We start from the raw sequence: 11,526 nt of genomic DNA on the forward strand, positions 1-11,526 counted from the left end.
ACCTATTTACCGGGACTGGCCTACATCTGTTGCTCACCTGCCTCATCCTTACAGCGGGGGCTCAGCAGACCCACAATCAGAAGACAGCAGACTTGCAATTTTCTTTGGCAGACAAGCTAAAAAATTCCCAAGAGGTGCCATTCCTTCTGCAACTTTTTCCAGGTTTAAGCACCTGCAAGCCAACAAATATTTGAGCAACTGAGTGCTGCTTACGTACAGGATGCAGCCTTTGAAGTCATTGGAGAGGATATCAATCCCAAGGAAGACAGGGAAGATATCACCGCCATGCTACACAGGCTGCAGGTCTTGGTCCCTCCTGAAAGCCTATTGCCTTGCTTCCGCAAGTGACATTCGGGCTTTGATGAATGTAATGTGGATGCAGGAGCGTTTCGATCTGAACAGTGGGAATTCAGATGCAGTGAATGCCCTCCTGGTGAGGCTCCCGTATGGGAAATCTCATATGTCCACCATTGCGTGCCTGCGTTGTCCTGTCTTGCTGTGTTATTTCTAGAAGCTGCTTTCTGCTGCTGTAGGACCAGATCGGTGCACTGCCGGGGAAATCCTGGGATAGAAAGAAACCATCCCAGCTCTCCAATGGCATCCTGACAGCTTTCAAGGTGAGCACACGAGCACTGCGCTCTGTCAGCGGGTTGTGTGTGTGGCTGCATCAGTCAGCAACATCACATCCAGTGCATCTTCAGAGCAGCCCCGCTATGATCGTCATCTTTTCTGTGCTGAGCTTGGGCTTAAGAGGGCTGAGAATTCATCGTACAGGGCATGGCAAAGCGGTGGAGTGCAAAGGAGGGGCGGCTGCACCGCAAGCGCTTGAAGCAGAGGATTGCAGAGCAGGAAGAAGCTACTAGGAAGTGGGAGCAGATGCAGGAAGCTAAGGTGTGGTTCCTGCTCTCTAGGCTCAAAGCACATGCCTGGGCTACACAGGAGTTCCGCTGTAGCCTTGATAGTCTGTCTGCTACAGTGCTGCTCCTGAGCAGATAAAGCCCTTGTCTAGCACCAGCTCAGCAGGAAATACCAAAGCATTAATGTGTTTTCTGGATTATCAAGGCAGCCCTTGCATGCGATGCAGAAGAGGAGACAGGAGGAAATGGAAGTGAAGAGGCGGCGGCGGGAGGACCGGGATGCAGTGAGGCAGCAACGAGAAGGTGTGCATTGCAGGTCACTACATGGAACCCTTTCAGCATTTCCTATGCTGCATGAGCACTTGAAGCAGCAAGTTGCTCGTTGCCATGCTGGTACTTGTAATCCACTCGACTCTGAGGTGCCAGCCAGACCTGCTAGACTCGAAGGCACTGGTAAAAAAGGCAGGGATGCATGAGCAGGCCTGACGTGGTCACATGGGCATTCAGTCTGTTAATTATTATAATTACATGGGCAGCAACACCATGACCTGCGCCCAAGCAGTAAAGTGCTGGCTGCAGAGGCGGCTGCCAGGGTTGAGGAGGAGTTGAGGGCGGTAGCAGAGAGGGAGGCGCGAGCCAAGGTGGATCACATGACGGCAGCCGCAGGGGAGGAGCAGTACGAGCTGGGAGCGCAGCTGCTGGCAGACGCCGAGAAGCTGCAGCAGGTGCTGGCCGGCAGCGCCTTCCAAGACATCTTTGCCGGGTTCAGGAAGCATGGGTGAGCACCTTCACCAATGCGAGCCTCATGTCCATAGCACTCAATATGCTTCCTGCCGACCGCAACATCACTGCCAAAATAACATAATCTTGCATCAAGAGAAATTTAAGCAGCTTCTGGAACATGGTTGTTCAAAAATTTCCTCCGGAGGGGCTCAAGGAAGGTTACTTCTGGGCTGGCATAGGAGGGCGGGGGATGGCGTATCGAGACGGGGCATTTTGATTCCCAGCGGAGGCACCACGCTCATCAACCATGCCTATGCCACCATTAAGGTTACACCTCCTCCATGCTCTCCTCCCCTTAATATGACAGCGGTGCTTCCCATCCCTGACAGCTCAGCATGCTGCCATTTTACACACCGCCGCGGATCATGGCTGTCTTTCTGCTCTGACTTTTGAATATAAATCCGGTGCAGGTGTTGAGGGAAACGCTGGGGTGCACGCTGCCGGTGGAGATTGTGTACAACGGCGAGCGCGAGATGGACAACCGCACCTGCGCCAAATTCCAGGCAAGGCTGGCTGCCTGAATGGTGCCCAAAATCGCTGCCCTACCTGATGCACTGGCCCGTGGCCATGCCCAGGCTCATTTGATTGGCTCTTATAGCGGTGTGAAAGCGTACATCTCCCCTTTTTTAGCCACCCAGCTGGACAATTGTCTCTCTATTTGTAATTCACACCTACCCCTGGGAAAAGTTGCCAAATTGCAGAGCGCTGTCTACTTCTGGACTGGCTGGCAGCTGTGCATGCTGTGTCGAGCTGTATCTCCACATAGACCACCTGGCCAGTAACTACTGACAACTTGATCAGGTACATTCAGGAGTTTTTCCAAGAAAACAAGTTAATATTTACTCCTCTGATGATGGCGCGCACAGGGGGATTTCACGGGGGTGCGGTGTGTGGACGCGGGCGCGTTCAACTGGTACCCGGGGCACCACCGGCCAGTGAAGCTGGGGCATGACGACTCGGAGGGCGCCAAGGGAGCCATGGCCGACCACGAGGGCCACAAGGACCACAAGGGCTTCCAGTTCAAAGTCTTCTCCCTCTGCTACGTCACCTCCTTCGACGAGGTGCGCTGCGGCCCCAATGGAGCCTGTTTCAGGAAGTTAAGATGCAAGATGCATTGATGGCATCCCCATGATTTGCCGCTCCAGTCATGCACAGGCCTGGAGCATAAGGAGACCTCCCCTAGGAAAGTGTTAGTGTCTGCCAAGCAAAATTTCAATGCGCTGGATTGGGCTGCATTGCTGCAAATCTTTGCCTCTGCCACCATCTAGCCAAGCAATCCTCGCCACATTTTGTACTGTCCCTGATGAGCACAAATGCAGGCAACACAGAGGTGCATGCCGTGTCACCCATGCCTGGCATGCGCGATGTGAAGCAAAGATACAGCGTTGTCAGAATTCTTTGCATATCTGCAGGTGCTGATGCTGGACTCTGACAACCTGCCGCTGCGCAACCCAGAGTACCTCTTTGAGTCGCGCGAGTACCTGGACAGCGGCTCGCTCTTCTTCAGTGACTGGTGGGACATCCTGGAGTGGGTCAAGCCCGAGGCCTACACCGCCTTTGGCCTCCAGTTCCCTGGCTACACCGGCGCCACGCTCGCCGCAGAGTCCGGCCAGCTGCTGCTCAACAGGTGCTCTTCGCTGTCTTCTTGACGGGCTTTTATTAGGACACAGACGGCTGACAAAGCTTTCTCGAGACCCTTCAGGCCATGATTAACTGCCCAATCTTGCTGTGCCCAGCTTACATTACTTGCACGTTGCAACCGGAATGATGCATGCTTAACAGCAAGGGTGCTGTGCGCCTGCATAGAGGTCAACGCCTGTCTGTGCAGCCTTCGGCAGTCATGCAAAAGTTTGGGGGCATGACAAATTCAGTGTGTTCACGTCACTTGGGCCCAAGATAGTGTCTCTGGCACATGGCGATCACCTGTACGTGCACGCAGGAACATGCATGCGGACGTGCTGGAGTGGCTGTGGTTCCTGAACTCGCACGCGGACACCATCTACAAGCTCATGTATGGTGACAAGGACACCTTCTCCCTCGCCTTCCACCTGGCCGGCAAGGCAGCGCAGTATCACCAGGTCAGCCCGCCACCTCATCAGCACTCACATTGAATTGTAGCAAAGTGGTCAGTCATTTAGAATGAGGATAATATAACTGTAGAATGCTTGAGTCATAGTGTATCTTTGCTGCGCAGGTGCCCATTCCGCCCAGCTGCCCCTTGGACGCGTCAGCACAGAATGTGAGATTCCCAGGCTCTCTCACCACCCTCCTTCAAATATCCTTTCATTCTATGTCCTGCATTATTGCGCACAAATTTCTGTAACATTGATACGTGGCAGAATCGTGCCGGCTTCTGAGCACAGTATTGTTGTTCTGCGTTGCGTTGTGTTCCCTATGGCCTCTGGCTGTATTTGTGCTGATCATGTGACCAATGTGAAGGGCAGGAGCCATGACAAGGTGAGCGTGGGTGATGCGCAGGCGGAGCCGATCCGGTATCTGCATGCGGGCATGGTGCAGCATGACCCCAGCGGCCTCCCAGCATTCCTGCACCGCACAGCCGAGGGCAAGGTCTACCCCTTCAACCACGGCTACAGAAAGGCGCGGCCCTTCCCTTTTGCAGTTCTCCGGGTCATCTTTCCCCGAAACATCCTTGATTCAGTGGATCATAGCAACGCCAGCTTGACCTCTTGGCGGGGCAATCTATTACATGATATTCAAAGCAGGTGTGGAAAGACAGTGCGTCTGTGCAACACCGTTAAGTGATCCTGATGCCAGAAGCAGCACTCTAAACCAGTGCTGCAATCCTTGAGAGAGCGCGCAGTTCTGCTCACAGCGGCTTTGCGCAAGCATTACTGGTTTCCAAAGGCTGACATGGGGCCATGTGCGGCAGGCTGACTTTCTGACGGTGCCGCTGAGCTCGAGGCGGGCGTCGGGCGTGCTGGGAAGCGACTTCAAGAAGATGGGCCTCAAGACTGAGCAGATCGACCACACCACCTACAGCGAGTGCCCCGTCCCTGACCCGCGGACATTCCATTTGGTGTGCCACCGCCGCCACTTTTCATCCAATCTCAAACCTGCATAGAAGACAAACCAGCACAAGCAATATCGCTGCTGCATGCATTTTTGAGAACATGCCACGAACAATGACTTCCCGTCCCTTTTCAAAAGGCAGATGTGTCATGACCCATATGATCTGGTATGGCGCAGCACACTCATTGATGAGCTGCTCCTGCTGACTGCAGGAGTGTGGGGTTTCTCTGAGGAGTGGCACATATCCGGTGCCGGTCATTCCAGTGCAGGACATCCCAGAGTTGGCCCGAGTACTGAATGCCAGCTATGCAATCCACGATGCTCTCCAGCACGCCTTCCACACCACCTTTGTGCTGGGCCATTGACCGCTTTCAGAAAGGCATGCCGCCTGTGTCAAGGCAGGTAGTGGCGGCTCAGCCAATGCAGCTGCCCTGCTGCCAGCGATCGAGAAATTTGCTGCATGCTTTATGAATGCATGCCTTGCCCATTTGAGGTGGGGAGATAGCTTCACAGCTACTCCTTGATCGGTGGATTTGCACACACTGACTCCACAAGACCTGCACAGACACTGAGCTTGAAAGTGAGGATCATCTCTCCGGCACTTTGAATTGCGCAAATGTTCTTCTGCTTATGGCATTTGCTGTACATCTGTACTGATCATGGCGGGATCAGGTAGAAGGCTGGGGAGGAACGTAGGGGAAATGCTCAGAACTGAAGTATGGCATCGGTAGGAGTAAATTTGAAAACATATTCATGTGATTGTCTGTGTCAGCGATCACTATACATGTATATCGCTTGTTTTCCTTTTTAAAGATGCTAGGATGCATGCATGCAGCAATTCATGTAAATCATCACATGTGATGATGCATCCTGCCTGCTATGGCTCATAATGATATGTTGCGAGGATGCACAAGGGCATTGAGCAGACTCTGAGAAGTCTCAAAACGTGAGCATTCCATTACAAATGCCTGAAGCCCGCATCACAATACTGCCAGTCCTCGTCATGTTGATGCACTTGCAACAATTGCAGTGCTGTCATCAGAGGCTGTGTCTCTTGTCAGGCTTTCCAAGGTGACCTCAGAATCTCAACACAATAAACTATTCATTATTTGTATATAAATGCCCCTATTATTTGGAGGGGCAGGCAGATGACAGGTCCTGATTTCACTGGCTTGGCTGTTGTGTCTGTTCCTCGCCAGCCTGCTGCTCAAACTGCAGCCGCTGCTCGTGCTCGCGCAGCTTCATCTGCAGCACCTTCCTGAATATCTCGGGCGTCAGTGCCGCCTCTCTGCTCCCGTACACAGACGCCTGGACCCACACAACTCCGCCCTCACAATGCTGCCAAACTTCTAAGTGGTGTGGCTGCAAATGAACAAAGAAACCCACCTCCCAAACCAAGCCTGATGCATGGCACGGCAACATTTGCTACAGGGACAAGCGTGAGGCACGCAGGCAACACTGCTCCGCTCGATGGGAACAAAAGGAGCAACCGTGCTCAGAAAAGCCAAACCATACCACACCCCTCTCAGCGAACCACGGCAGCACCTGAATTGAAGTGGCAAGCAAATCTTCTGACGCAAAGCAGGCAAGACTTGACACGGTCCAATCCTGAGGCAACGACCACTATGCTATTATTGAAAGCAGTGCTTTATTATCTGAGGTAAATGAGCGCCACACCTGCATGCTGGCTACAAGCTTGGCAAGCTCGCGGCCGGAGAAGCCCTCGGTGGTGGCTGCCGCCTCCTGCACCAGCTCGGGCGTGATCCCCTTCAATTGGATTGCATCCGGCCGCACTGAGCGTCCGCGCAGGAACGCCCTCAGCCGGCCGCCCAGCCCCTTCTGCGCTTCCGCCCCCGCGCCACCTGCCGCACCCAAAACGCATTTCTCGGCTCCTGATCTTTTGCAAGGCTCGCGCCTGTGCTTGCCTGGAATTAGGTCAACCTGATGTGTGCGAAGCGCGGTGGCTGGCTGTGAAGAGGCCGCCACACATCGTTTGATCCTCCCTGCTCTTCACGCAGGTCATGGCACAATGACCTGAAGAAGAGCCAAGTTGGCTCCAACAACATGTAGCAGATCCCAATCGCCGCATCATCAATGGGCTGTCAATGCCCAGTATCTGGTGCATCCATGTGCAACATGCACCTTTCCTCTCAAACAATTTTGTTACGACTGGGCTTTGCCAGACATATCGAAGGGTGACCTGAAGAGGAAAAGTACACAAGAGCCGCAGGGCGCGCGCCTTCGTCGGAGCCGGCCTTGGCGATGTAGGAGTTGAGGTAGATGTCGAGGATGCGTGCGCGCTCGGCCGGGCCGGGCAGAGGGAACTCCAGCGCCTCGTCCATGCGGTCCAGCACGGCCGGGTCCAGGTCGGCCGGCCGGTTGGTCGCCAGCACCACCGCGAAATCGCGCGACTGGTCCCCCGTCCGGAACAGCGCAGCGTTCAGCGCCGCCCGAAGGCCCTGTAGTACATTGCATCGCATCTTTACTTGCTGGGGAAGCTATACGTCAGGCCAGTGTTGAGGAGCGTTCACCCAAAAGTTGCACCACACACCAGCTGAACAATGGAGACATTGCTTGGCATGTCACAGCACAGTGCATGTGGAATGCTCTGGATATGGGACCCAAAAAACATGGCGCACTGCACGAGGGCTTCTCCTGTCCTCAGAACAAGCCCCTGCTAGCAGTCAACACGTACGTAGCTAATTTGAGCTGTTTAGAAAAACACATGCGGCGCATCACAGCCGGTTCGGCATTGCCAAGCAAACCACTCACGCGGAGACAGGATGGAGATTGTTGCTTGCGCGCACCTCGCTCATCTGGTTGCCGCGACGGCCGAGGAAGGCGTCGGCCTCGTCGATGAAGAGCAGGAGACCGCGGCGCGAGCTCTCGGCCCAGTCAAACATCTCGTGCAGCTGCTGCACCGCCTTGCCGCCCAGGGGCGCCACGTCACCGCCGCTCATGATCGCATAGTCCAGCCCGGCCGTCCGCGCCAGCCGCTTTGCCGCCATGCTCTTGCCCGTGCCTGCCCAGCACGTACAACGCCCATCAGAACACACATCTGTAGCGCCAGCAGCTGTACACCCCATTGCTTCAAGTCGCACTTGCCATCCTTCCTGTTTTCGGTGTTACATGGGGAAGTGCTGCTGAGACAGCAGTGGGGTTAGAAATCATAGCAAAGAAAGGCAAGATGAGGGATAGCAACATAATGCTTAACTCATCTTGGGAAGCCTTGCCTCGGCTCTGAGCCCTAGCCCCATAGCTGACTGAGCAGCACCGTGTTCACAATCTCTTCCCCCGCATGCTTATTGTTGACAGGTAGGAACGGAGTCGTGCGCCGCACCCCCACAAACTCAGCCACCACAATGACGCTTGACATTGCTGCTAGACAGGGCAGATCCCCGCTCCTATCAAGTCAACCACCCACCCTAGACCAGAGATGCACGATAAGGCATCTCTACCATTCAGAGCTCTAATAACTTACGAAAGGCGGCCGGCCACTGCGCGCACCGGGGGGCCCGTAGAAGAGCATGTGGCGGAAGGGGGCGCCGTGTGCGCGCGTATTGGCGGTGACGGCCGCGAGCGCGCGCACATGGTCCTGCAGGCCGCCCGGCAGCACGATATCGCTGAAGTCGCGCTTCACCGCCTCTGTCGCCTTCTCCATGCTCCCGCCTCCGCCGCCCGCCGCGCGGTTCCACCAGTGCCGCCGCGACGTCTCACGCACCAGCTTCGGCGTCCCCAGCCACCTGACACACGGCAGCAGCTCACCACAATCTTCAACAAAAGTCCCTTGGGCACCGGCACCTTCCCCTTGCAATCGCTCTATGCATGCAATGTTGAGCTGTGTAACCCCGTTGGGAGGTGCAGCATAGGCCCACAAACCCCATATCTCTTCATCAGCACAGAGCGCTCAGCTCTGCTTTGTCCTTCCAGCCAACACACATGAAGCAAAGAAAGCAATAGGCGCCAGGGCAAGCAGGGTATTTAAGAGCCATTCCAAAGACCAGTGCAGACACTGACAAAGCAGAGAGGATGTGCACTGGGGCTGCGCAATGTCCTGGCACTGATGCGATACAGAGGCAGAACAGAGGCAGCAAAGGCCTTGATGAGAGTATCGTGCCCACCTGTCGATGGCTTTGCCGCCCACCCGGGTTGACTCGCGTGCGCTGTACACGCCGAGCGCCAGAATCGACAGCCCGGCGATGAGCGTGGTCATCCGGTCCACATCCGTTAACAAAGAGGTCACCCCGGCGCCCAAGTGCCTGCACCAGCCAGAAGGTGTCAGCAATCAAACATGGCCTCAAGGATATTATCGCCTTACTAGCCATTTCCACGCGCTCACCAGTGCCCTGTTTATGTGGCTAACCCTGTGAAGGATGATTAACATATATGGAGAGCAAAAAGTCAAGTCTGCATGCTGACTAAACCAAACTTTTACTTGCCATTCTTTGGGCTGCAGAATCATCCTAGCGCTGGCACACAGGACACGACTTCATTGTGGCCAAGATGATTATCGTGTATTCTACAGCTTCATGGACAATGCAAGGGCTTCAGTGTGCGCACCCAAAGGTCGTGTTGATGGCTTCCACCAGCTTCTTGCGCTCCTCCTCCAGCCGCAGTGTGAGCGCGCGCCGGTTCACATCCTCGTTCTCGCGCGCCTCTCTTGCCCGGCCCTCCGCCTCCGCCAGTGCTTTCTCCCGCTGCACCTTCTTCTCTAGCTCCGCCTGAACACCGGCAGGCACGCTCTTTAACAGCTCTTGAGGCATCTGACCTGTCACACACTTGTGGCAGAGCGTTTGGAATGCCTGTAATCCTTGAATTAAGATGTTGCTTTTCCTCCATATGACCAGTGGGAAGCAGACTGGGGCTCATGGTGCAGTCGCTGCCAATCGGCAAATTGCATGGGCAAGCGCAATGAAGACCGCTGACCTTCACTGACGCGCCATCATGAACACTTTGCATAACCATCATTTAAGGTAAATACACAGGCAATTCTCCGCTTGCCAAATGCAAATAGCGCAGAGTGCACACCCGGTACTGCTCGGTGGCGCGGCGTTCGGCCTCGATCTGCTTCTGGATCTCGTACTTCTTGGCCTCCTGCTTGGCCACGCTCTCCTCTTGCAGCTGCACCAACTCCACCTGCCTCACTCGCTGCTTCTCATGCTCCGCCTCTGCGCGCTTCCTCGCTAGCTCATCCTCATACCTGCCAGCCAGCCAGCCAACCTGACCACGCTGTTCCCAAATTCCGAGATCAATACAACTCAAGATGCTGCTTTATGGACTGCATTCAATACTACTCAAGCTGATCGGCAAAAGCTGTTGCATCCTCTCATCATCGTGGCAGCCAAAGTATTCAACCATCTCAACGGCTTCTGGTCACCCCATATTTCGATCGTTCTGTTAAGAAGGGCTTGAGGCATTGGAGCTGGCAGAGAGTTGCATGATCCCTATGCTGTATCGAGCATGGGTCTCTGCGAATCTCTTGACAAACATGGAGGATGCAGGAGCTGTGTACCTGGCAAGCTCCGCCTTGTTGTACTGGTCTGCCTGCATAGACTTCCGCTGCTCCTCCCAGTGCACCTTCTCACGCTCCTGCAAATTGAAGGTGAGTTTGACGGACCAATACTAGCTACGCTGGGTTTGTTTCCTGTAATTGAGCAAGCAGCTTGGTATGATCAGCTGTTTCGCAGTGAGAAGTGTTAGGAGCTCACGATCGCAGCCTGCTGAGCGGCAGCCTGATACTGAGCCTCCTTTGATTTGAACTCCTGTTGTTTTGTGACTTCCTGCTGCCTAGACAGCTCGATGACCTGCAACATCAGACGAAGCGCTGTTGACTTTTATCGTCAGAATAAATACCAAAATGAATGCGATATGAATATCCTCAGCTGCTGCTCTCGATCAATTGTGCAAGCCTGTCCTTATAGTAAATAGAAGCTCCGAGAAGCCGCGTCTTACAAGGAAAACATCCAAAACTAGAAGGCTCGTCACATAGATAGAACCACGCTCAAAGTACAACATATGAATCCACCATTTGATCGGAACTTTTGAATTGCTTCCTGAAAAAAGTTGAACAGATCGCAAGTTCCATGTCGTTACCTTCTTCGCATTTGGGGAGGCATTGATTTCCCTCAAAGCTTTCGCTCCTCTTTCCAACGCTTCAGGATCAAACGATGGGGCTCTGGCGTCCGATTCACATATAGCATAAGTCATACTGCCTGCAGCTATACCAGCCGCCAGTTGCAAACCTTGACGCCATTTTACGACGCCTGAACGCAACGCCATTGTACAGAATAATACTATGCCTTTGTCTGACAGCTGAAAGGTCTCAGATCACTATTCCACGGCGGAAAATCATATCATGGTGTAGACAGAAAAGCTGGTTAGCAGGAACGCCACTGCAGACAGGGAATCCTTTCCGTTGCATGGCTGCATGCGTGACAAGGACACAGAGCTTCATGGAAACATTGTGCTTTTGTCAATATCATAAAGGGGATGGTCTCGTGCTGTGTACTTTATGATAGCCCAACAGATTGCAACCATGCATGCTAGGGCGCCTTCAAGATTTTGCTGCCAGTCACAGCATCATGCTATGGTATATATGCTACAGTAGTACCGTATAATAATACTTGCAGCAGTGTGCAGCCGCGGCCGGCCAGCCTGGGGTAACATTTATACCCGGCGCCGGCCCGGCCTCGATGGGCTACGGTAGCTTGATTACAATTTGCACGCTGCCTATCATGCCGGGGCTTCTTGGAACAAGCAGAGCCCAGCTGGATCTAGCAGTTCTGGAGGCATGTACATGTAGATAATCTTTTACGGTCTCTCTGTGCCACGCCATGACCTGACGCTGGAACTTGAA

The 11,526-nt window shown here is 54.1% G+C and overlaps 3 protein-coding genes across 3 annotated transcripts; 2 read left to right on the forward strand and 1 right to left on the reverse strand.

Annotated features, from left to right (window-relative positions):
- Positions 1 to 376: 376 nt before the first annotated feature.
- Positions 377 to 2,161, forward strand: COCSUDRAFT_59884 (hypothetical protein; the record flags this gene model as incomplete). Its single annotated transcript, XM_005643445.1, has 7 exons — positions 377 to 433; positions 534 to 617; positions 775 to 891; positions 1,085 to 1,160; positions 1,437 to 1,635; positions 1,820 to 1,907; positions 2,051 to 2,161. The coding sequence occupies 7 exons, from the start codon at positions 377 to 379 to the stop codon at positions 2,159 to 2,161; spliced, it is 732 nt and encodes a 243-aa protein (XP_005643502.1).
- Positions 2,162 to 2,189: 28 nt separating this feature from the next.
- Positions 2,190 to 5,035, forward strand: COCSUDRAFT_59885 (hypothetical protein; the record flags this gene model as incomplete). Its single annotated transcript, XM_005643446.1, has 8 exons — positions 2,190 to 2,201; positions 2,507 to 2,701; positions 3,053 to 3,267; positions 3,580 to 3,718; positions 3,835 to 3,879; positions 4,119 to 4,268; positions 4,531 to 4,677; positions 4,883 to 5,035. 8 exons carry the CDS (start codon positions 2,190 to 2,192, stop codon positions 5,033 to 5,035), a joined length of 1,056 nt encoding a protein of 351 aa, XP_005643503.1.
- A 799-nt stretch (positions 5,036 to 5,834) lies between these two features.
- Positions 5,835 to 10,877, reverse strand: COCSUDRAFT_20260 (AAA-domain-containing protein; the record flags this gene model as incomplete). The annotated part of the gene is made up of 11 exons (XM_005643447.1): positions 5,835 to 5,978; positions 6,348 to 6,486; positions 6,888 to 7,129; positions 7,478 to 7,692; positions 8,178 to 8,413; positions 8,792 to 8,929; positions 9,231 to 9,391; positions 9,699 to 9,870; positions 10,183 to 10,259; positions 10,379 to 10,474; positions 10,764 to 10,877. 11 exons carry the CDS (start codon positions 10,875 to 10,877, stop codon positions 5,835 to 5,837), a joined length of 1,734 nt encoding a protein of 577 aa, XP_005643504.1.
- Positions 10,878 to 11,526: the final 649 nt, after the last annotated feature.

This window comes from Coccomyxa subellipsoidea (assembly GCF_000258705.1).
Source record: "Coccomyxa subellipsoidea C-169, whole genome shotgun sequence".
Classification (NCBI taxonomy): Eukaryota; Viridiplantae; Chlorophyta; class Trebouxiophyceae; family Coccomyxaceae; genus Coccomyxa; species Coccomyxa subellipsoidea.